Source organism: Gambusia affinis, linkage group LG18 (genome assembly GCF_019740435.1).
Source record: "Gambusia affinis linkage group LG18, SWU_Gaff_1.0, whole genome shotgun sequence".
NCBI lineage: Eukaryota > Metazoa > Chordata > Actinopteri > Cyprinodontiformes > Poeciliidae > Gambusia > Gambusia affinis.
The window spans coordinates 355559-378140 of NC_057885.1; the positions used below are offsets into that span (position 1 = coordinate 355559).

A 22582-nucleotide genomic window follows, 5' to 3' on the forward strand; every position below is an offset into this window, starting at 1 on the left:
CCAGAATGGCAGTGCTTCAGTCCAGTTCTGCCAAAATCATGAATTATTACAGTTATAATACCTAGAACTAATTATCTGTGATAGATTTAGTAGTAATTTTTAGCTAAACTTGCTTATTCAGAATGTTATTGCCTTTTTGTCGCTCTCCTGTTTAGCGTGACATCGGTAGCAGAAATAGTCAGTCTATCTGCACAGCTACCTTAACCCATGCCTGATCTGGACTCCTGTTTTTTTTTGTTTTTTTTTTGTTCCATTTTTTTGTAGCTAATTATCTGAATTTTGTGAATGATAAATTGCTCCAAAATCTAATTTTGATTCATGCACGTTAATGTTTTAGACCCTCTGAAGGAGAAACTCTTAAGACCCGCTACGCTCCCACAGCTTTACAACTATTGCGGGTCACTTAATGCATCCTCTGTACAATTTTGGGGACTCTGATTAGAACACAAATCATAAAGAAAACCACAGTAAAGGTTTTTGTACGTGGATGCGAAAATAAGTTTAAAACTTACAAAATGCAAAACCTGAAATGGAAAATGTGTAGCATCCCTGTTTTCCGTCCTCTTTTATTTTTTTTTTTTTTTAGCTAATTATCTGAATTTTGTGAATGATAAATTGCTCCAAAATCTAATTTTGATTCATTGGTTAATGTTTTAGACCCTCTGAAGGAGATTTAATCTCTTAAGACCTTGTAAGTATTTTACAGCTTTACAACTATTGCTTTCATCATTGCATCCTTTTTAAGTACAATTTTGGGGACTCTGATTAGAACACAAATGTTGTGAACCGATCCACAGTAAAGGTTTTTACTCTCGGCGCTGTTTCTTGGGGGGCTGAATAAACATGTTAAAAATGCAAAACCTGAAATGGAAAATGGTGTAGCTATCTGTTTAATGCATGTTGTTATTTGTCTTTTTTTTTTTTTTTTCTTGTTTGTTTATGTTACTTAACCTCAGTAACAATTTGAAAGCCTTACCTCAAATGAAGATTTCATCTCATTTCGGAAGAGTTTAAATATCTTGCTTGGTTGACTGTGAATTTAGCTTAAACGGTTCGGATATTTAATCTGTTACTTGACCTTGTGAAGTATTTTTACTGCAGTTTCATCACTAACTTAAACGTTTCATCATTGCTAACATGAGGTGAAAGTCTTCCAGAAGAAGTTTCGGCAGCAGGTGTTCTGTCAGATAGCCATACATTGTCAGATCGTCATACGCGTATGACAAACTGATGGCTATATCTGTCAGATCAGCATACGGTTGCATACGTTTCAGCATACGTTGTCAGATAGTCATACGCTTAGCTCAGACATGTATACGTTGTCATTACCATATGATTTTATTTAATCAGCAACATAGAATCATGACGTAGATAAGGATTTTTTTCAAAAGTGAAACACTGGTTTTGCCCCAGTTTCAGTGTGGGTAAAAATTGCGTTTTCATACACGACATGCTATCCAAGTTAGCAGACATGTTATCCAACCCAAAAATATTAAGGAAGTGGGGGACGTGAATTTAAACAGGGCGTGTTTTAGGACGTGTTTTGTAGTTTACTGCAGCTGCAGCAGCATTAAATTTAATTTATTTAGTTACTTTTATTGTGACTTGTTTGAAACAACGTAATTATTGGCGGACCTCCTGCAGAATGGTCCCAATGCGTCTCATGCTAACATGTATGCTATTCCGACATGTATGGCTATCTGACAGAACACCGGCCTTGCGCTCTCGGTGGGTGAAGCGGATGTGACGTCTCCTCAGCCTCTGCCTGCCTCCGAGTTCGTCCTCCTCCTCCTCCTGCTCGTGGAGCATCTCTTCTCCTCTGGACGCCATCAGTTCAGACATGAACCTCAGCAAGAGCAAGCCGGTTAGATCCTGAAGGAGAACAGAACCGGGAAACTGGAGATTTTGACGCTACTAGTTCCCCCTTCCTGTCTGATTGCTTAGAAAAACCTCAACCTAATTTATGGTAGGTATTTTTAGGTTGGTTTTGTGCACTTAAATGGCTGTTTCCATAGCTCCACTCTTTATGAGAATAAATAAAAGTAAATAGAAACCCTAATACATTAGTGAGTTGCTGAAAATAGTAGCATTGGGTTGTAATTAAGCCCTGAGAGAAGTGGGCAACATTAAATGTATAATGCGTCATGGACAGGTCCTATAGGATTAAAAAGATGTCTCCTTCCTAAACTCTGGAATAGAGATAGAACATATTAATATTTTCTACTGAAAATAATGTCTTTTAAAACTACTTCAGCCTGAAAGATGCACTTAAAAACACACACACTTTGTCCATTTGTCGCTACACCCTTCCAGATAAAAGTTTTTGAGTTTGCGGTCCTGTTCGAATGGCGAACGCCACCTAGTGGACAAACCTATAAATTGACAGCCTTTCCTCCAAAAAGGCATTTTTCTTTACTAAACAGAGTATTAGTGCCACTTGGAATAAAAACGTGGAGGAACTGTTTGTTTGTTGTTGTTTTGGTATATTTGCTATAGCTTTCTCGTTTTAAGATCAAGGATGAAATTAGTATAGCAAAAAAAAGTCTAAAAGATGAGAAAATGTGGAAATAGCATGAATAGTAATGTCAAAATAACATCTTGGCCTGTGACAGACATGCCTTGTGTAAATGATGCAAATTTGTACTTTATCAAATTTATTTAATGACAAAGATGCTGTTTTTCTTGGCGCACAAACATCCTGAGCCAAACTAAATGTGAAGAACAAGGCAGTTTCAGCATTCCCACGTTATTTCAATATTTTAGCTTTAAACACAAAGCAGAATCTCAATTTTTTTCTTACTGACTTTATTATGTAATGGAAAAGAAAACGTAATCCACCAACCCATCATTCCCAACTCATATATGCTTCATAAGTGACTGAATAAGGACAGAAATATTTATTCTGTGGAGGTTCAGGGAAACAAGCAGCGATTGAGGAAAAATTAAGTATGCAGATGCAAAGCAAGGTCAAAGTATAAAACCAAAAGAACAATAAGGGACTGAGTAGTAATTGGAAATGGACAACATAGGAAAACAATCGGATTTAAAGAAACATGCAGCTGTTTGTGAGAATTTCACAAATTAACAATAATTCATGTTCCTTAGGCAAATGTTCCGACTTTTATGTTGTCTAGACGCTTGAGGCTTATTTAAAAAAAAAAATAAAAAATCTGTCAAATCAAAGCTATTTTCATCCAACACAGGCCAAATAGAATTTTAATAAAAACGACTAAATGTCCGTAGTATCTCCCAAGTGTCGATGTAGTCAGAACAGATCTATTGGTTATTGAACTCACCTTGTCACTGATCAGTTCTGCTTGTAGGGTTTCCGTGAGTTCGTCCATTTGTGGAGCAGAGCTGACGTGGAGCGCCAGCATGGCAGAGCACAAAGCCACAACGAGCACCTTCATCTGAGAGCAAAGCATCTTCACAAACCCCGAACCTGTCCCGAATCTGGCAAACTCCAACAAGTCAAGCGACGTATGGCCGACGGTTGCTGTGCAGATCTGATAAATAGAGTCCTTCATCTTCAAATCTCCCTCATCCTCAAGCCAACGGAGGGATGTGATTGGTGGAGGAGATGACCGGTTGTCATCTCTGACTGTGACAAAAAACAAAACAAACTCAAAACACTCACAAACATTGACTGTGATTCAAACACACACTGAAACATCTTTACATATCATCTAAACTTTAACGTAATTATATTAATTTTGTGTCATAATTAGCAGCCAATTAGCCGTTTTGCATGCAGGGGTCCCATCAGCTGCCTGCTGCGCGGTGCTGTTCTTGACCGGATGTGACTCAAATGTTACTCCCCCACCGCTCATATAATCACTTTGAGTCAGAGCAAGATGAAATTTAAGGGATTTAACGCCTAAATTTCACGCTGCGAGTACACAACTTGTTTTTAGAAATTAAATAAAGAAAGGTTAATGGAGCCCGCTGGTTTTTATCTTTGAGCTTTGACAGATAGTTTAAAGATGGGAATGTCTTCACCTGGTACAACTATCCTAAAGGATCTACAGGGACAAATGTTTTGTAAAAATAGCCAAAGAAGACGTTTCAAGTGATATTACACCACATGCTTTTAGTTTTATTCTGGTCCATCCTACCTGGGAACATGTGTCACACTTAAATGTTCCAGAGCATCAAGTAACTTTTAATATCAAAGATAACCTGAGTAAATAATAACAAAAAAGACAATTTCATTCATTCTAACTCAAGTTGTGATGAACTAACCGAAGAAAAGAGTCCTCATCTAAAGACGAATAGGGAAAACAGCTTGTTCTTCAGAGATTCTGACTTTTATCCTTTAAATAAGGGAGAAAAAAATCAAGTCTGGGATTTTTCTGGTCTCAGTTTTAGTTTTTCCAGATTTTTAGACTTTGAAAACATTAAAATGAAATTCAATGCTCTTCAAGAGCATGTAGCAACTTTAATTTCAGAAGCAAACTCACTTGGATATTTGTCAAATTTCCACTCTGTGGTTATGCTTCTTTAATAAAAGATTATTTTTGATTAAATATTTAGTGCCAGCAAATGTGGTGGACTCCAGACAATTATTAATCAGATGAAAATCACAAATGTTTTAAAAAAAGGTTACACGTTTTTCTGAAAAGTCTTAAATCAAGAATGAAGGAACTACTGATTTAATTTTTAGAGAAATCTAATGTGAACATTTCTCCTCAGTCTTTTGGAAACACTCTTTAATTAGCTGCTGACCTTTTCTGCAAGTTTTCCTCCTCCTTCTCACCAGGACTCTCACTGATAAACCTGATTACTCAGTTTTTAAGCAAAACGTGTCTTGACTTGAGGTAGCATTTTCCAGGCAGGCATCCAGCTGAGCAGCTCTGGACGAAGGAGGAGTAAAGATCAGCTGTCTATCCTGCCAAGGTGTTCGTGAAAACTAGTGAAGGTTTATTTAAGTTAATAATACATTTGAATGACTAATGGATGAATTCTTAGTATCATTCATCTTGGCAATGAGTCAAAATCCTGAACAAGTTGAACTTTATTAAGAAATGCATTTCTGTGCTTGGTCCAGTACAGTTTGATCGTGATTATGTGATTAGACACTTTCTTCCTTCTTGAATCTTTTCTCCTAAACGCGGCTGCAGTAATCGTGCCCTCTGTCTCTGTTATGGCTTTAGCAGAACTCTTCTTGTGGCCAACATCTAATCTCTGGCATCAGTCCGAGAAAAGTTTCCCTCTCTTCTAACTCTCAGCTGTAAAATGTTGGAGGGGTTTATCACATTTACAACGCCTAGAAGAGACCAAGATCTCACCTCTGACTTGGTTCAGGACTTTAAAGTTCAAGTCTGTGAAGCATGGAGGGGGAAGTGGTCTGGAGATAATTTGTTGCAGCAGGACCTGGTCAGCTCACCTGTGGAAAAAAAAAAGGCAAAGCTGAAACAGAACCAGACCCTTCACCATAAAACTGCTCAGAACATATCAGTAAATCCCCACATGACTGACTGAGAGTTAAGAAGTGGACAGTCTTGCTGAGATAAAGCCCAGATCTTGATGCTGTAGGTTGACTTTAAACATACTGGACATGCTAGAAACTCTTAAAACATCATACAGATTAAAGTGGTAGATTAGTTAGGATACCTATTAAGAGATAGGGTGTCCAAAGTTATTTCTCAGCTCAAAAGCAATTTTTTGTAGATACCTTTTGATTATTAAGTAAAATAAGATTAATTTTTGTGTTCTGTAATTAAATACATTTAGCCAAAAGAAAAGCAAAAAGGAAAGTAAATAACACATCAGTATGTAAATGTTTCTTCAAGAAGAACTGAATATTTAAAAGGGAACTGATGTTATTTTCTTAAGAGTGGCACCAGTCCTCTTTGGCGTTGCTGCCCCCTGCTGGTTGTTATGTGTCAGTGGCTCTTTGAAAGAACCGATGCAAACTGGTTTCTCCATCTTCACTCTGATGATTGGTGGCTAAAATATCTTTAATTCATACAAAATTTGGGACAGAACAGCATGAAGTGCAAATCAATGAAGAAATAACCATGAAGTCAGATGATAAAGACAATATAAGCAATAGTATCAAAATTGATTTTTTTTAAAAGTACAGAAAACCGATGTCTTTTAAAAAGCTGAAAATGTAAGCAAGAAATTATAAATTTTTAAAATTGTGTTTCTATCAGTATATGTATAGTATGTCAGAACAGGAAGCAATAATTAAATTTGTCAACAAAAAAAAAACGGTTAAATGCTTAGCTTCTAAATTGATCTAATCTTTTCCCTTTTAGCTTCAACTGCATGGCTGAAAGAAAATAGCATTACAATCTCTTTTAAGTACTAAAAAATAGTGGCATATTTGAGTCCTTACTACTGGGCAAATTTTGCTATTCATACTGGCAGCAGGTGTTCTGTCACTGACTTAATTACTGACAGGTTGCACCTTGGGAGGCAGCTGATTGTTAGTTGCTTTGTGGACAAATGGTGTCATAAAACGCTGGGCATGGTGCATGTCTGGTGAACAAGTGGTTCACTTGTGCTTTGTATTGTTCAGTAGGTGTAGTTTGTTAGCTGTTAAGCTAGCTTTAGACACCAACACATCAACAGCTATGGCTTTCAAGTCGATGTTTAGGTAGGTTGTTGTGCTTGATTGCACATCAAGTTTTGATTTTTGAGCCATTTTCTCACTTTTTGTTTTGTAACTACAGTGTGGCATTACTCCTGTCCTTATGGTCCACTGCAGGATGTGACTTCTTCGTGGAAGGTTGGTAGATCCTTGTTTGTCCTACAGTGACACTCTAAGACAAGAATTCTCTATAACTTATGCGTTTCCACAGGTGTTCTTCAACTAGAGTGCCATGATCGTTACTTCGTGATAGCTGTTGACCTTGCTGCCACTGGAGAAGTTCCTCGCTTTGAGGCTGTCGGTTAGTGTTCCTGTTCTGCTGCAGCTCAAAGCACTGAGGATGGCAATGGTTTGAGACAAATTAAGCTGAACATGTTTATAACTAACTGTGTAACCCATGAGATGTCTTTGCTTGACGTTTCTCTCAGATGGAACGGGAACATATGCCATCACTGAGCATTATGCAGCAAAATGTGGTTACAGTGTCAGTATTCTCTCTCTCCTGGGCCTTGTGGAGCTCAGGGCATCCTACTTCAGCTGTCATACTGAGAAGGTACCGAAGGAAACCAGCTTTCCTGACCTTTTAGAGGAGGTTACTTGTGCATCCTGGCTAATATTTACAACTCTATTTCAGGGTGCTGACTTTTCATTTAGATTCAACCTGATAACTTCCTATAAAGGGGTAGATGCTTACTATGCACTCAATAAGACCTGTTCATCCCCTCTGCCCTGGTCACCCAGAGAAGTCACCTGTGAGGTCAACTACATGGAGGTGTGTCTTCCCCCAAGTGTCCCTCTCTCCTTAAGCCCTCACCCCTCTTTTTTTTAAACCCTCTAATTATGTTGCCACAGGTATCTGTAAGGAATGAACTTCCCTGCCAATCTGGGTTAAGTGATGGCCGGAGCACATTCACCCCTGTATGTATCAATGATGGCAGTTGGGTTTTTTGTTTTTTTTGGATTAGCAACTTCCTAATTGTCTGTCTCTACAGCTGTACAGTCCCTCCACTGAAGACTGGCAGGTGACTTTTCAAAATCCAGATGCGCAGTTGCCACCCATGAACCTGTCCCAAGCCCGACAGCAGGGCTACATAGTTGATCTTGTCCATGACAGGATTGTGTTTCGTACACCATATGGTCAACCTGACTCCTATCTTACTGAGGTAGAAGGCCCTTTCCAGCTACTTGCAATGTCCTACTCCCAACATGGTGTTTAACCAGCGTGTCGTCTTAGGTGACTGGGGTTTCAGTAGAGGTGGTCCATGCAACAGTGTTTTCACGGCAAAGCTGGGTTGTCTTTATGGTTGACCTGATGGCTGCTTGCTCCAAGGGTGTGTAAACTAAGTTGTTTTTTTTTTTACAAAGCTGTACAGTTTAGTAAAATGACTTTCTCCGAACAGATGAAGGGTCATATGACAGTGGCTATATGATCTGGAACACTCCAGAAGCACTCTATCCCAGTGTTGGCAAAACACAGATTAGTTTTGGCCTCAATGGCAACCTTATGGAGCAGGCTGCTGCGGTGCAGAAGGGATTTATTATGGAAAGGTATAACTCGACTGTCCAAATCGGCATCCCTTATAATGCTGAAGGAGGCTACAGGAAGGTAAAGACACTTGACTATAAAAGTCTCCTGCATTTTTGACTTGAATCTAACTGAAATCAATTTCAGAGCTTTGTGAGTGATGGCCTCTTTGAGTTCTACATCTTCAACCTCTACTTGAAACAAACTTCAGTGGATGAACGCCATGAAGAGACCGTGCTGTTGTATCGCAGGACTCTTGTTACACCCCTCCTGTCATCTCCACTTGTCGCCGAAGACCAAACTGATGTAGAAAACGGAACATTCTCAATCAATCTAGGCAAAGTTCCCAGAGATGTTGAGCTGACCTCTGTTCAGCTGAATGGGCAGGGATTTGCAGTGCCCTTCAGTGATGCCATCGCATACACCCTTACAGAAGTCATACATTCCAACAAAAGCCACAGCTACACTCTGAAGGTGCCATTGCATGACCCAATTGTAATCCAGGAGGTAAGTGTCTTTAAGAACAGTGAGGTCATAATGCAATCCTGGTTCTAACTTTTTTTATTTTATTTTATGTTCTATATATTTAAGTTCTCCAAAGAGACTGCAGCCATGTTGCACAAGCTGGACATAAACTACACCCTGATTGTCACACCTGGAGACGAGCCATACCACTACACCATCTCAGTCACAGCACTAATAGCTGTCTGTAAGTCATATCCCGACTTCCTTCCATCCATTTTCTAACACCCTTCTCCCTAGTGGGGTCTGGAGGTGTCGTATCCAGACTTGGTTTCCTTAAATTAAATATTTAACTTACTCGTTTTATTCTGCAGCTCCTCCATCTTTTGATGTGGTCTGTACGGAGTCTGGGATTGACTTCAAGTTGGCTTATCGCTCTTTTGATTACCTGTGGGATTTCACGATTGGCTCAGACAGACTAACCCCAGTGCTGGCAGCCAAACATGGCTACACCATGAGCAATGACAGTCAAAGTCTGCTGCTCAGTGTTCCACTGTTCACACATGGATACAAATACACGGTAATATTAGCAACTAGGCCTATACAGAAAGTTTGAGTTTTTAAGCCTGACATTGAAATTCCTTTCCTTGAAGGATATTGGTCTGAAAGGCTTTCTCGGGACATTTACAATCCTTGTGAGGGATCGCGAAACTGCTGACATCATGACTTCCGCCATCAAGACATGCCTGTTTAATACCACAGAGTTCATTAGTAAGAAAAAGCTTTATTACTGTAATGGAGGTTGCTTGGCTTGTGAATACTAACTTGTGGTTATTTTCAAACAGTGTGTTCAACTAATGGGTGGATGACTGTGGTGGTTGATCTGTCTGCTGTTCCAAATGGTGAGAGGCCAGCACACTTCCATCTTGTGAACAGCTTCTGTGTACCCAAAGAAGTAGATGGCACACGAGTGCTCTTCTCATTTCCACTTCACAGTTGTGGTTCCACTGTTAAGGTAAAGCTTACCCAATATTAAAACTAACTCCAGAGTGTCAGGTGTTTAATACTCTTGTTCACTCCTCAGTTGGCAAGGGAAAACGTGACTTATCAAAACAAGATTTACTTGGACACTTCTGAGAATACTGTTGAAGGGTATGTCCTGCAGGGCAGCACTTCATCATACCTCATTCTAGTACTGTCTTAATTTCAGTCTCAACTCTCCTGCCCCCCACAGAATGACCGTGCAGTGCATGTACCCTCTAGCCAGTCTCCACCGACTCTTCTATACCCTCAAATTTGAATCTGACAAAGAAGGTGTTGGCACCATAATCCCTTTTGTGGAAACTACAAAAGGTATGTTTGCTTGCTTAAGAACTTGGCTGTAGTTTTAAGTAATGTCAATTAAACTAAATGTATCTCCTAGCTGTTCCAACAACTGTGACTCCAGCTAAAATTACAACCACAGTTACTCCCCAAATAACCAGAAGTCCCAGCTTGTACCTGGCTCCTTCCTACCCTACTGCTCGTTACATCAAAGTTTACAGGGTTCAGAGCCAACCCGGCCAATTCAGTAAAGGTAAATGAGTAAACTCTTGCAATTGAAACTTTAAACATGTCTAACTCTTTCCTCTACTTGTAGGGCCTAAGGGAAAGTTGCAAGTAAAGAAGCTTCACTATGCTTGAGGACGTCTGTAATTTTTACTGTTTCAATGAATAAAGCTTAAAGTACTGTTGCGTAGCTGTGCCTATTTTTAAGCAGAATGAACAAGAAATTGGGCCATTCTGGTGTCCTTCTCAAAGATTGACCTATGGTCCATAGGCAAAACTGGCCTGTGAATCAGGTTTTTTGAAAACTACAACTTGCACTTCATTCTTTACTCTGGATCGGTGTAGAACAAGTGGCAGTATTCAGGATGACTAATACTTTTGCGAAGTACAGACATTGTTGCAGAAAACATTTTTTCTTTTCTGAATATTATGCACTACATTGAAATTAGAAAAGCCCACTGGCTAAATTCCTGCACAGCAATAAAGCACAATAGCCAGATTACCAATGTAACATTTTGCTAATAGCTTGATTCTTTCTGTCCTTTGAAAATGGGAGCCTCAAACTGCTGTCCTGCTCAAACATACTTGAATCAAATGACTGGCTTGTTAACAGGCCTTTGTCTAACTTGATGGCCTGCTGAAGAGGTGATCCAATCTGGCGCAGGTGAATCTAAACCATGATGTAGGGCAGAGACTCGATGATTTGGGAAATCTCTCCTTTAAACTGAGAGCTTTACCGCGCTTTTTCATCGAACGTAGTCTCGTCACTCCACCAGCAGGTGTCGCCAGTGGAAACGCAACAAACGAGCTTGTTTACTTTTGATGGTTCTAAAACCACGAGTCCGTTTGCGTTTCTTTGAATTAATTAGACGACCATGAGCTACAGCGAAGCACGTTTATTGGTGAGTTTCCCCTCAGACTTTAATGCTTCAGTCGGGGTCTATTAATTTCATTCGCCGTTCGTCCTGAAACAGAGAGCCAGGCAGCTCGTCCTGCCACCCATCTCCAACAGGACTCTGCAGCACCCCTCCTTCCTGCCTCTTTACATGCCCACAAGTTTTTATCACACTTTTCAGGGAGACGCTCACCCAGGTTGGTCACTTCTATGTTCATGTTAATGTTTGAGTTGAACAAATAAGTGACAGCTAATTTCTCCTCAGGTTACCCAATGAGTCCCGTGGAGCTCTTCTACACAGACCCCACTCTGCCCTGCGGGAGGAGGATCTATAATAGTCTGAGTAGGAAAATGGTGAGTCTGTCCGTACATCAAGATCTCAGGAAATTTTAAAAAGATGGAAGACAGAGTTTAAGTGCAGAAACATGGGGAACACTGCTGACAGGAGAGCTATCCAGCAGACTGTTAATGAAACCTCGAGAAAGCCACAAAAGGTCATTGCTAAAGAAGCTGGCTGGCTGTTCAGACTTCTGTATCCAAGCATATTTACACGACATTGAAGGCAAAATGTGTGGTTGAAATTAGATGCACATGCAACAGGGATAGATAACTGTGATAGAAATGTTCCGCTGTTTCATTCAGATCAAGTCTGAAGACTCCTCTGAAAGGAAGAGGTTCACATAATCAAAGTTGCTTTAGGTCCAGTGTGAAACTTCTACAGTAAATAGTTTAAGGAGACTTCTCTTATGCTGGTTTTAGTCTACTTTTTTAGTTCTTTTTTTTTTTCTTTTTCTTCTCCTGAGTCCAAAGTCTCCACCATCATCTGAGGACATTTCAGAGGACTTCTGTCTGCTGCCACGCTTTATGAGCTGATTTAATTTAAAAGCAGGACTTGGTACCAGCCCACACTGCCAAAGGTACCGGTACTGCTTTGATAACCCTGCAGAGAATCTATGGAGTACGTTCAAAAGAAAATTGAGACGCTAGAACCAACAATGCAGATAACCTAAAGGCTGCTATCAAAGCATCCTGGGCTTCCATCAACCGAGCTGATTCCCTCCATGCCACTGATGCGGAAATTAATGCACAAGGAGCCCAGTCCAATTGCTAAGTGTGTGTACTTTACAGAACATGGATATAATATGCATTTGTCTGACATCTCTGTATTAAAAAAAAAAAAAAACTTGGGGCCGTGCTGTGGTGGCGCAGGGGGTTAGCATGCCCCACGCTTGGAGGCTCCAGTCCTCGACACGGGTTCGAATCCCGGTCCCGACGACCCTTGCCGCATGTCTTCCCCCCCCTCTCCTCACCCGCCTTCCTGTCTGCCTACTGTCACAAAAAATACAAGCCACTAGCGCCGCAAAAACTCTTCGGAGAAGAAAAAAAAAGTATTGTCTCCTGTAATACTCAAAATTTTAGGTTTTCAGTAGCTGCAAGTCATAATTACCAGTAGACAAACACAGAAATAAACTTTTCAATAATTTTGTTTAAAACCTCAAGGAGCTAAAAAGATTGAAAGGGCCACACTTAAAAATATATGAATAGTAGTTAATCATTTGCATAAAAAAAAACAATTAAACATTTCAAAGTTTCAAAATGGCTTACCACATTAAACTTGGCCCATCTCTTGAAAAGAATTGTCGATGCTGCGTTTATATATATATATATAAAAATAAAAAAAACATACCGTAAAGCCTGCTAATTGTTTTCACTTTTCCAATCAGGTTTTTGATTGCTCCCAGCTCAACACTCCTCCCCCCGTCATGTCTGCCTGCGTCGCCCCTGCAAGCTGCCCAGATCCATTCAGGGCCGGACCTCACCCCACCAACAACCTGGGCAGCCCAAGCTGGAGACTCCAGGGCGTCCACCCTCCTCAGGTGCAGCCGAGGTTTGTGGTCATCCAGCTCACTCAGCAGGAGGACCAGGTTATTACCAACCTGTTGAAACTCCACCACCAGGAGGCGCCTCAGAGCAAGGAGAGAGTCGCCGCTGCACAAGCTGACTTCCCAGGAGCTTTAAAGTCAAATCCCAGAGATTTTAGCACAGGTTCACGGGAGGGTGCAAACAAGGTTTTCTGCATTGATGCGTCGGAGGAGCGACAGAAATGGTCAGACGCAGAGTATGAAGCTGCCAACACTCTATTGAGCAGCTTCCAGCAAGTGGAGGATTTAATAGGAAACACAGCGATGCCTCCTGATCATCTGCAGTCCCAAACCTCTCAGACAGAACTAGAATGCCAGACTTTCCCACCATCAGTAACTTGTTACAGTTCACAAAAAGGAAGCTGCCTCAAGGAGAACGGAGACGTCGGGTCTCAGGAGGATATGACCTCATGTCCAACAGGTTTTGACAGCAAACTGGAACAAGAGAAGGTGGAGGGCAGGTCAGAGGAGCGGATGCTGACAGATTTGGAAGGGGACGCTGTGGAGGTTCTGCTCAGCCTCAGGGAGGCGACGACTTTCGATGCCACGCAGTGATCGTGTTGAACCAAAGGATCGGTTTTGGAATGAGTCTTTGATTTTGGTTGTGGAGGCCACGAACTGGGCAATTTATCCTCCGAAAAACCCCAAGACTTCAATTTGTCATTCTTTTTTTTTACCTAGTTGTAAAATGTCTTAAATATATGTTCACGTTTGTACTGTGACATTAATATGTTGTGTTCAATAAAAATGTTTCCTTTTCAAACACGAGAGTAAGAGTTTTAATTTTTTTTTTTTATTAAAAGTACAACTGCTAATTTAATCAAAACACCCTTTTACAATTTACATTTTTCAACATATTTACATTTTTCTTTCTACAGAACGGTAGGAGGCGTAGTATTCCAGCACAACCGGGTTTAAATATCCAGAGGTGATCGGCAGATCTTCACTCTAGTGAATTCACAGCTCAGATTCTTGAAAACTTTGCTGCCTCAGTGACAGTCAGCAGGATGTTTGACATAGCAGGAACGGGAGACTGTGCATGACTCGTCAACTGGTATCTCAAGAAATGATTGGCATGTACAGTTTCCCAGGCATAGTTAAAAGTGCATGCTGCGTTTTTAGCATCTGATTTAGATCTCGTGTCAGTTCTGCGTCACTCCAGTGGTATAAGTTAGGGGATTATTTACAAGGCGTTTGCTGATAAACAGCGTTCACTGGGATCTTCCGTCTTATTGTCCTTAAAGTGTATGTCCGGTGTAGACGTACTCAGCGGGCCTTGCCGTATTTCACCATCATTGTAGCCTGAGAGACCCTGTAGCGCTCCTTGATGTTTCTTCTCCTGACGTGCTCGTTGGTGATCTCGATGACGTTCGTATCGGGGAACCAGCCCTTCTGACCGTCAGACAAACGTATTCCTTCGTACCAGCCTGGAGTTGAAACGACAACAAAAAAAAAACAAACAGGAGGGAGGGGGGGAGTGGAGAAGACGGGCAACAAACAAGGGCAGATTGAAGGGTTTTCTCTTCATGCAAGAAAGTCAAAAGAAAAATTAATAAACTACTAAAGGAAGGTTTGAGGATTAGGGGGGTGTATACGTAAAGTCAAGGAATGGAGAGGATCAGTGAAACAAAAGCAAATCAACCTATATTTGAATCCCATGTTTGCAAAAAAAAAAAAAATCCAAAAAGATGTTTTGAAAATTTCTATGATGCATTTTTTGCCGGTTTTTACCCTCGTTGGTTTTGCGGACGACGTTAACGATCTCAGTGGGCTCCAGGCCGAGTTCGTCTGCTTGCTGGGCAATGTACTGCTCCACACACTGCACCTGAGGACAATCTGACACACACACACACACACACACACAACCGTAAGCATGGAACGAGAGCAAACACACACGGTCTGTTTGTCGATGCTGTTCTCACCCCAGTCCTCATAAATCACTTCTTCGTCGACGTCTTCTTTGGTGGTGCTGGGGAAAGCTGCCAACCATCTCTGCATGTCCGACCTGTTGACACAAACGAGCTTTGACTGGACTCAGAAGTGGAGCCTCATGTTCTTCACCTCCTAATGAAAAGATGAGAGCTTCTGATACGCTAACATGCAGCATGTCAGGGTTTACTGATGTTCCTCAATGGGAGGGAGCTGAATGACTGATCATTTGCACAAATTGGATTTGGTTTTTACGGGGTTAGGTCAGGATTACCAAAGTTCTCAAATATCTTTCTTCAAACTCATAACTTCACATCTACTTAGTAATAGATGAAATTGTCTTTTACACTGTATGACTCGTTTTTGTTTGCGTTTTCCTTCCAGAAGCTTCTCAATAGTTTGCTGAAGTTCTGACCCGATCCTCCAGACAAGACTGGTGGAACTGAGTCAGGTTCGTAGGTCATCTTTGTCTATATATTTTCTGTCTTTCACTAAACATTTACTTTATTGTCCTAAAGCAACTTCAGGGTATCTTTGGGATCACTGTCCATTTGAGACTAAGATTAAAACTTCATATCTTGATATTGCTCTGATATTTTCACATAACGCTCTTTCCTCAGGATGCCCTCTGCTACTTCTTCTTCTCTTCTTGGTTGATTTCTAATTAGATTTTGATCAGGCCATCAGGTAGAAGTTTTATTTTCTCTCTCTGAGACCAACTCAGAGTTTCCTTGGCTTGTGTGTTTGGGATCATTGCTTTGCTGAAAATCCCTCCCTTCATTTCATCTTCAGGTTCGAAACAACAACGCCTACGTACATTTCTCAGTTAGTTTTTCTTTTCCAAGTATGTGAAGTCTGCTAGATCCAAATGGTCTCCGTTGCCTCTTAAGGCCCTGAATCCAGCTATAGTCAATCCCATGTGAATTTCCCCTCAACTTTTGAAAGGACTTTTCCTTCCACTCAATTTTCCCAGATATGCTCTGATAGGAAAAAACTTCTTTAGCAATGATCTTCTGTGGCATTGCCTTCTATGGTTAGGCCATAATATAACATGTTTTAAAAAAATCTCTTTTAAAGGTCTTATTTTTAGTAATATTTTCTGAGAATTATGGTTTTATTATCTGCATGAGCTAATATGAGCATTAAACTCAAGAGAAACACTTGCGACACATGGTTTTATGTGATGAACCTGAATAATATATGAGTTTCAGTTTGTAAATCTCATTACTAAATCAAGGCTTTTCGGGATTAGCTTTTATGCAAAAACACTGACTTGGTTGGGGCTTTGAGGAGCCGCTCCATTGCGCGTCCCTGGTGGTTTTCCAGCATGACGAGGTTGAAGCAGTTCTCGTAGGTTGCGCCACCAAAACACTCATCCAAAGGCTGAGCCTGCACCAGAGATCGATGAGTGTGGTCCGTCACCACGTAACGGTCTGAACTGTTCACAACAAACCAGAACCAGAGAGCAAGTCGTGAGTGATAATTAATAAGGTTGTATTAAAAGGCAAAGCAATTACAAAAATATTTGAAATTAAATCCTCAATTATTAATATATTACTACATGACAGAATAATTTAGGAAAACAAGTCAAATTCAGAAATGTGAAGTCATTTCCCAGCAGAGCCAGAAGGAAAAAACATTAGTTCAGACCATTTTCAACCTTCTGTTAGGCCAGCAGAACGGCAAAGGTGGTTAAGACATTGCTCACGTTCGTTAAGTCGTGAGTGATAATTAATAAGGTTGTATTAAAAGGCAAAGCAATTACAAAAATATTTGAAATTAAATCCTCAATTATTAATATATTACTACATGACAGAATAATTTAGGAAAACAAGTCAAATTCAGAAATGTGAAGTCATTTTGCAGGTATTGGATAGGATTTATTTAAAACTGTGTGACTTGCATCAAATGTTATGGATTTCCTTGAAAAAGTTTTCACAATTACTGCCGGAGTTCTGGCCACAAAACTGGTGCAACAAGTTTATATGACATGTTTATATGACATGTTTATGACAGTATTATGTCATGTTCATGACATGTTTATGACAATGTCATGTCATGTTCATGACATGTTTATGACAATGTCATGTTCATGACATGTTTATGACAATGTCATGTCATGTTTATGACAGTGTCATATCATGTTTATGACAGTGTCATGACATGATTATGACGTGTTTATGACAGTGTCATGTCATGTTTATGACTGTGTCATATCATGTTTATGACAGTGTCATGTCATGTTTATGACAGTGTCATGTCATGTTTATGACAGTGTCATGTCATGTTTATGACGTGTTTATGACAGTGTCATGTCATGTTTAAGACAGTGTCATGTAAAAGTTCATGACATGTTTATGACATGTTTATGACATGTTTATGACAATGTCATGTCATGTTCATGACATGTTTATGACATGTTTATGACAGTGTCATGTCATGTTTATGATGTGTTTATGACAGTTTCATGTCATGTTTATGACAGTGTCATGTCATGTTTATGACAGTGTCATGTCCGCCTTATGCTCACCCCTTCAGTTAAAGTGTTACCAGATTGGGTTCAAAAGCTTGCTAGCTTGCGCTTTTTCCTCCAAATGTAAAGACGGTTAGATAGAGGGGAGAAAAAAAGAGGTGCTTGTAGGCTTTTGGTTTCAGTAGTAAGTAGTATTTTTTTAATGCATCATAGATAATGTTTCTTCAAAAGCTTTTCTATGTTACCTTTTCTTGACGGTAATTAGCAGGTGATCGTTAAAAAGGAAGAGGTAAACCGCGGAGAACTTGGCCCTCATGTTCACAAAGGTTTTTGCTTTTGACATTTCTTGCAGCTCTCCCTTCTTCTCCAGAAATCGAGTCTCAGAGATGATCGGGAAGACCTGGTGAGGACAGAATGCAGTTTAAACCCTTCATAATTAATAGGCGGACATATTGAAGGCGTCCCTCTCTGCGCTTACCCTGAGCTTATCAAACTCAAGCACCTTCCAGATTTCAATCAGCTCTTCCATCTGCCTCATCTTTCCCACGTCTCTGTTACAATGATCAATGATCTGTGTCATTGATCGAGAGGGAAATAAAAAGTCAAAATGTTTATTTTGCTTTTTAAAACAACTCCCTCTGCCACTTTAAATCATTCCTCACTCAGCAGGAAATCCATCCCCAACACAATAGCTAATATAAGATCTCCAGTTATGTAAAGCAGTGGCTGTGTATTCGGAGGGGAAAGTGAAGAGTGAGGGTTGTTTACCTTAGAGACAGAGGCCAGAGCCTTGGAGGCGGTCTGCTCCTCTGGCGTCCCCTCTTTTGTTCTCTTCAAGATATTCTGAAACGACAAACAAACTTTTATTTAAGCAGCTCATTCTTTTCCATGCGGATCCTGAACAGGTCCCGCGGTGGAGGAGAGGCGAGCCCACGTGTGTCAGGAGGAAGCGAGGATTACTCTGGAGTGACGGCATTCCTCACAGTCACACAGCATGATGAACTGGTTCAAGGAAATAAATAGAAATCAAGAAGGGTCACTCGCCCTGAATGTGCTGACAGAAAATATTTAAAGCCTTTGGGAGCTAATTGTTTGAATTCTTCAGTTCACCACCTAAACCAGAGCAGAACAAGCCTGTTTAGAAATATATATCACCTGTGCAAAGTCATCATGATCATCACACTTTACACATTTGGCACACATATAAGTAAAATATGTTGTTTTTACAAAACTTTTTGCAAAAGTTTTAAACCACCCATCTCTTTACACATTAAACCCAATGAACAAGACTGCCTGCTGACTAAATAGTCTTGATTATTTTCAGGCGTTTTTTTGTGACGTTCAATGCTACTTCACTCTCTAGCAACAGGAAAACATGTCAGAGCTGGTAAACCACCTTCGAAAACTAAGGGAACAACATGCAGCAGATATCTGACACAGGAGCTGAAATCCTGCATAACTTTATCATGTACTGTAAACTCACTGGTAAGATTATTATCTGCTGTATGCTAAGCTTTCAGCTAACAGCCCTGAGTTATCTTTGATATTTTTTATAGGTTAAGCTAGATGATATGAGTTTGTGAAGAGGCCTACTTTCCCATGTGCTTCTGTTTCATATTTGAATATTCAACTGTTATATATTTACTTTAAGAGTGTTCTTGATCAACTTTTATAAGTGCATTTATTTCCCCTTAGAACAAAGGTTTAGAACAGCCACAGCCTGTTGTTGGCGTGTTATTAAATAAGTGAATGCCTCTCTAGTTACTGTGATAAATGCAACAAGATGTATTTTACAGCAGAAACCCATGATTTCCAGGTTTCTATCACGTTCTCCAGACACAGCAGATGACCCTGGTAGGTTGTCATTTTAAATTTAAATCTGAAACAAAGTTAAAAGGCATACAGACTTTTTTAGAAAGAGCTACAAATGTAGCTCTTTGCGTTCTAGACAATCTTTTAGATTGTGATTATTCTACGTCGCGCATATACTGCTTAAAGTTTAAAGTGTGAGCGAAACTCAGCCTTCCACCTTTTTTCTGTCTTTAAAACCCAAACCAGCATGATGCTGCTCACCTCGATGAGCATCTTGATGCGAGTTATTCGCTGGAAAGGCAGCAGCAGGAAGGAGATGAAGGGCAGCCGCTGACACTGAGGCAGCTCCTGAAGGCGGTTGATGACTGTGGCGAACTGTTCATTAGTTTTCCTGCAGGTATGCAGAAAATCAGATTACATTGCATCAGCTTTAGTATTCCTGCAAGTCACCCTGATTTGCTGGCAATCCAAACAGTTTCTGGTGCTGGGAAAGTCGCTTCTTACATGAGTCGACTGAAGGTCTTTTCCTGGTAGGTCTGGTTGCGGACATAGTCGATGTAGGTGGAGAAGTTGTGCTGGGCGTGATAGTGGAGGATGTTGCATATGTCTGGGAAAACGATCTCCTTGAAAATGTGCTCTTTGAGGTCTTTCAGGAACCTGCAGCAAACGGTTTCATGAAACATCTACAGATAAGAGCTCCAGCTGCAACAGGAACCTTTCTTTCTTTTCTGTATCTCTCGTGGTGTGACCTCTCACCTCTCGCTGACCTCGCGGACCTTCAGGATGTTGGAGAAAAGGGTTTTCCTGTCACTAATGATGACTGTCTCTGTCAGCTCCCGGTTTTCCATGAAGTGCTCCGTCAGAACGTAGAGGGACCGCAGGTAGGAAGTCTCGGAGGTCAGGACCTCATACATGCTCTACCAAGAAGAATCAAAGTCAAACATTTTAGAATAAAGTTACCGTACATTACTTCTTCAGTCCTGCTTATGTTTCCCAGAACTGCCAAACATCCCGTACTCAAGCTGATCCTTCCACAGAAATGTCACCAATAAGTGAGCAAATACTTCAATATATTAGAATATCATATCAACAACTTACTTCAAAAAGTGTTTTAAAAAGTGTTTTATACAAGTTTTTTGCATGATTCACTTACTTCCCTAACCTTTTTAAGACCATTAGACATTGTTCAAAAACGTACAAAATAAAATTGCAAATAAATCGTACGGGCTGTCAACAGAAGAGGTCTAATGCTAATTAGCTAATTTATCACCAGCCAACTGGTGATAAATGAGAAATTACCCATGATAGACTCAAAAATAGCTAGCTAGCTTTACCTGGCTACCTTAGCAAGGTTATATTAGCAGCTAAGGACTGTTAGCCGTAACCGCCTCAAGTCACAGACGATGTCTCTGTGCCAAGCAAATTTTTGCCTAACAACAAAGTTTCATGAGAAGAAAAAAAAACTACATAGAATATATAAGATTAAATATTCCTTCCACAACACATTTAAAACCTGTGATTGACATATTTACAGCCTTTTCTCAACAAATTTAAGACTTTTTAAGGTTTTAGTTTTAGATAAATTAATATAAGATGTTTTAAGACCTATTAAGGATGCACAGATAGCTGTTATATCGACTCATTACACATAAAGCGCTATGTGTCATGTGTTACATTATGGTATTAACAGTCATGGGAAAAACTGCTCATTTGACAGTCACCGACCCTCAAAGCACAGATATTGCTAAAACATAGAAAGTGTAAGGACTCTATGAAATACATGAGTATCACTTTTACAAAGTAAGACTATGACTTGCAGATAATAATTTAGCGTGTTTGTCCTCCTCACCTCCTGGTACTTGATCTGGTCAACAGTGAGCTGGTCCAGCAGTCCACTCTCCCGTACGGTTGGGTGTTCCTGCCACAAGGTGGTGTGACTCACTGCGGGCACAGGGCTCAATCTGGCTACAAAGTTCTCATTTGACTTTCCAGGTGGTTTATCGCTGAAGCGCGTCACAGGTTCCATAGGGTAGTCCATGCTGGTTTTGCTGATGTTTCGGACTACGGTCTGTCGACGAATCTCCTTTTTGATTGCGAAGTCGTTGTACGTTTGGTACAGAGGCTCTGAGGTGAGACAAATCCACGTTTTAGAATGAGTTTAGTTTGTCCCCAGCATGCATTGTTGCAAAGACAAGGTTAAGAAAAGAACATGAATCCCTTCAATTAAAAAGCAACAATTACTTTATTTATATTCAAACAGAACACAGGTGATAGCTGGGTGCATTTCTGTCTACACACAGATTGGCAAAATGTAAACAAAAATAAAACAAACCGACAAACTTCCCTTTGACATTTATCTAGCAGTGTGTGATGTCCAACTTGTCAGCAAATACTATGTAAGTAGCTTGTATAGTTAAACATGGTTTAAATTTCATTCTGAAACAAACTCAGTCAGATTGGAAGGAGAGCATCTGTGAAAAGCAATTTTGTAAGTCTTGCTATAGATTTCATATTGGAGTTAGGTCTGGACTTTGACTAGGCCTTCATATTATATGAAATTGCTTTGATCTAAACTATTGTAAACCATAAAATCCCAATAAAATGAACCATTGAATGGGAAGCGACTCATTGTGTAAGGCTGTTGTTTGTTTGCACACAGATACAACCAGAAGAAGTTTCTATACAGACTTGGGTTTGACCAGAAGTGCTTTCAGCTCCACTTGCGACTTGGATCACTTGTGTTAATAATGATACTTTACTGCTGTATCTGAGCCTTACCGTCTGTCAGGCACAACTGGAATGAAACCTTCCTTCTGACTGGAGACCTGAGACAGGAAACACAAAGTGAGACGTGAACAGTTATCACAGCTACTTCTCCTTCTGTGGGGAACTGTCGGATTAGTGACATCATGTGTTGTCATCACCCGTCGTTGCTTAGAAAAATCACAATGTAGGTCAGAAATGATTTGTTGCCAATTGTAGTCTGTTTACATGGACTAGTTATAGAGGGGCTACAATGGAAAATTGACTTTTTTGAATTTTATATCACATTATAATGTTATTCCCTCATCCAACGCTCTTAAGAACGGTTTATAAACGGCATAACAGAGGAGCATTGTTGTGACAAAGTGCTGAAGGTGGGGCGTCGGAAAGATCAGGAGCTTCTTAAAGAGACAGAGGGCAATTTCGAGGTGTTAATTGAAAAGCCAAAATTTTTAAAAGTTATGTTTGACATATGCAACATTTTCATAACTACTGGAGGCAGCATAGTTACTTGATAGTGTTACAAAACAGCACAGATACATAATACAAAACTTGAAAACATTAACAACTTACCGGTCTGTGTCTTCTTTCTCTCCATTTCTTTTACTTTCTTCTTCTATTGTAAAAAACACAAGCATTGGTTCAGATAATGAGC

At 40.2% G+C, this 22582-nt stretch overlaps 3 protein-coding genes across 5 annotated transcripts in view; 2 read left to right on the forward strand and 1 right to left on the reverse strand.

Annotated features, from left to right (window-relative positions):
• Positions 1–3518: 3518 nt before the first annotated feature.
• The window catches only part of arhgef15b (Rho guanine nucleotide exchange factor 15b), a 30037-nt gene continuing 10973 nt past the window's right edge, over positions 3519–22582 (reverse strand). Inside the window, exons 4-18 of one of the 3 annotated variants that reach the window (XR_006368824.1) lie at positions 22501–22543; positions 21943–21989; positions 21014–21288; positions 19921–20081; positions 19669–19821; positions 19426–19555; positions 18121–18195; positions 17831–17923; positions 17598–17752; positions 16153–16317; positions 14873–14955; positions 14682–14786; positions 14217–14377; positions 5289–5386; positions 3519–3601 (exon numbers count right to left, since the gene is read on the reverse strand). Coding sequence is in view for 1 of the 3 variants with exons in the window: in XM_044098121.1 (XP_043954056.1) it covers positions 14217–14377; positions 14682–14786; positions 14873–14955; positions 16153–16317; positions 17598–17752; positions 17831–17923; positions 18121–18195; positions 19426–19555; positions 19669–19821; positions 19921–20081; positions 21014–21288; positions 21943–21989; positions 22501–22543 (1646 nt within the window). In the remaining 2 variants the exon portion in view is untranslated. Of the gene's footprint in view, positions 3602–5288; positions 5387–13728; positions 14378–14681; positions 14787–14872; positions 14956–16152; positions 16318–17597; positions 17753–17830; positions 17924–18120; positions 18196–19425; positions 19556–19668; positions 19822–19920; positions 20082–21013; positions 21289–21942; positions 21990–22500; positions 22544–22582 lie in introns of those variants that run through there. The other 2 variants (XR_006368825.1, XM_044098121.1) reach the window with 2 other exon arrangements.
• On the forward strand, positions 6394–10323 carry zpax4 (zona pellucida protein AX 4). Its single transcript, XM_044098122.1, has 18 exons — positions 6394–6604; positions 6681–6736; positions 6810–6899; positions 7027–7151; positions 7233–7370; positions 7451–7516; positions 7591–7761; positions 7833–7929; positions 7999–8204; positions 8271–8630; positions 8715–8832; positions 8960–9165; positions 9239–9356; positions 9431–9600; positions 9670–9737; positions 9820–9938; positions 10009–10161; positions 10225–10323. The coding sequence occupies exons 1-18, from the start codon at positions 6483–6485 to the stop codon at positions 10266–10268; spliced, it is 2427 nt and encodes an 808-aa protein (XP_043954057.1). The 5' UTR covers positions 6394–6482; the 3' UTR covers positions 10269–10323.
• Positions 10428–13718, forward strand: LOC122820571. Its single transcript, XM_044098123.1, has 4 exons — positions 10428–11035; positions 11108–11225; positions 11294–11382; positions 12753–13718. The coding sequence occupies exons 1-4, from the start codon at positions 11009–11011 to the stop codon at positions 13503–13505; spliced, it is 987 nt and encodes a 328-aa protein (XP_043954058.1). The 5' UTR covers positions 10428–11008; the 3' UTR covers positions 13506–13718.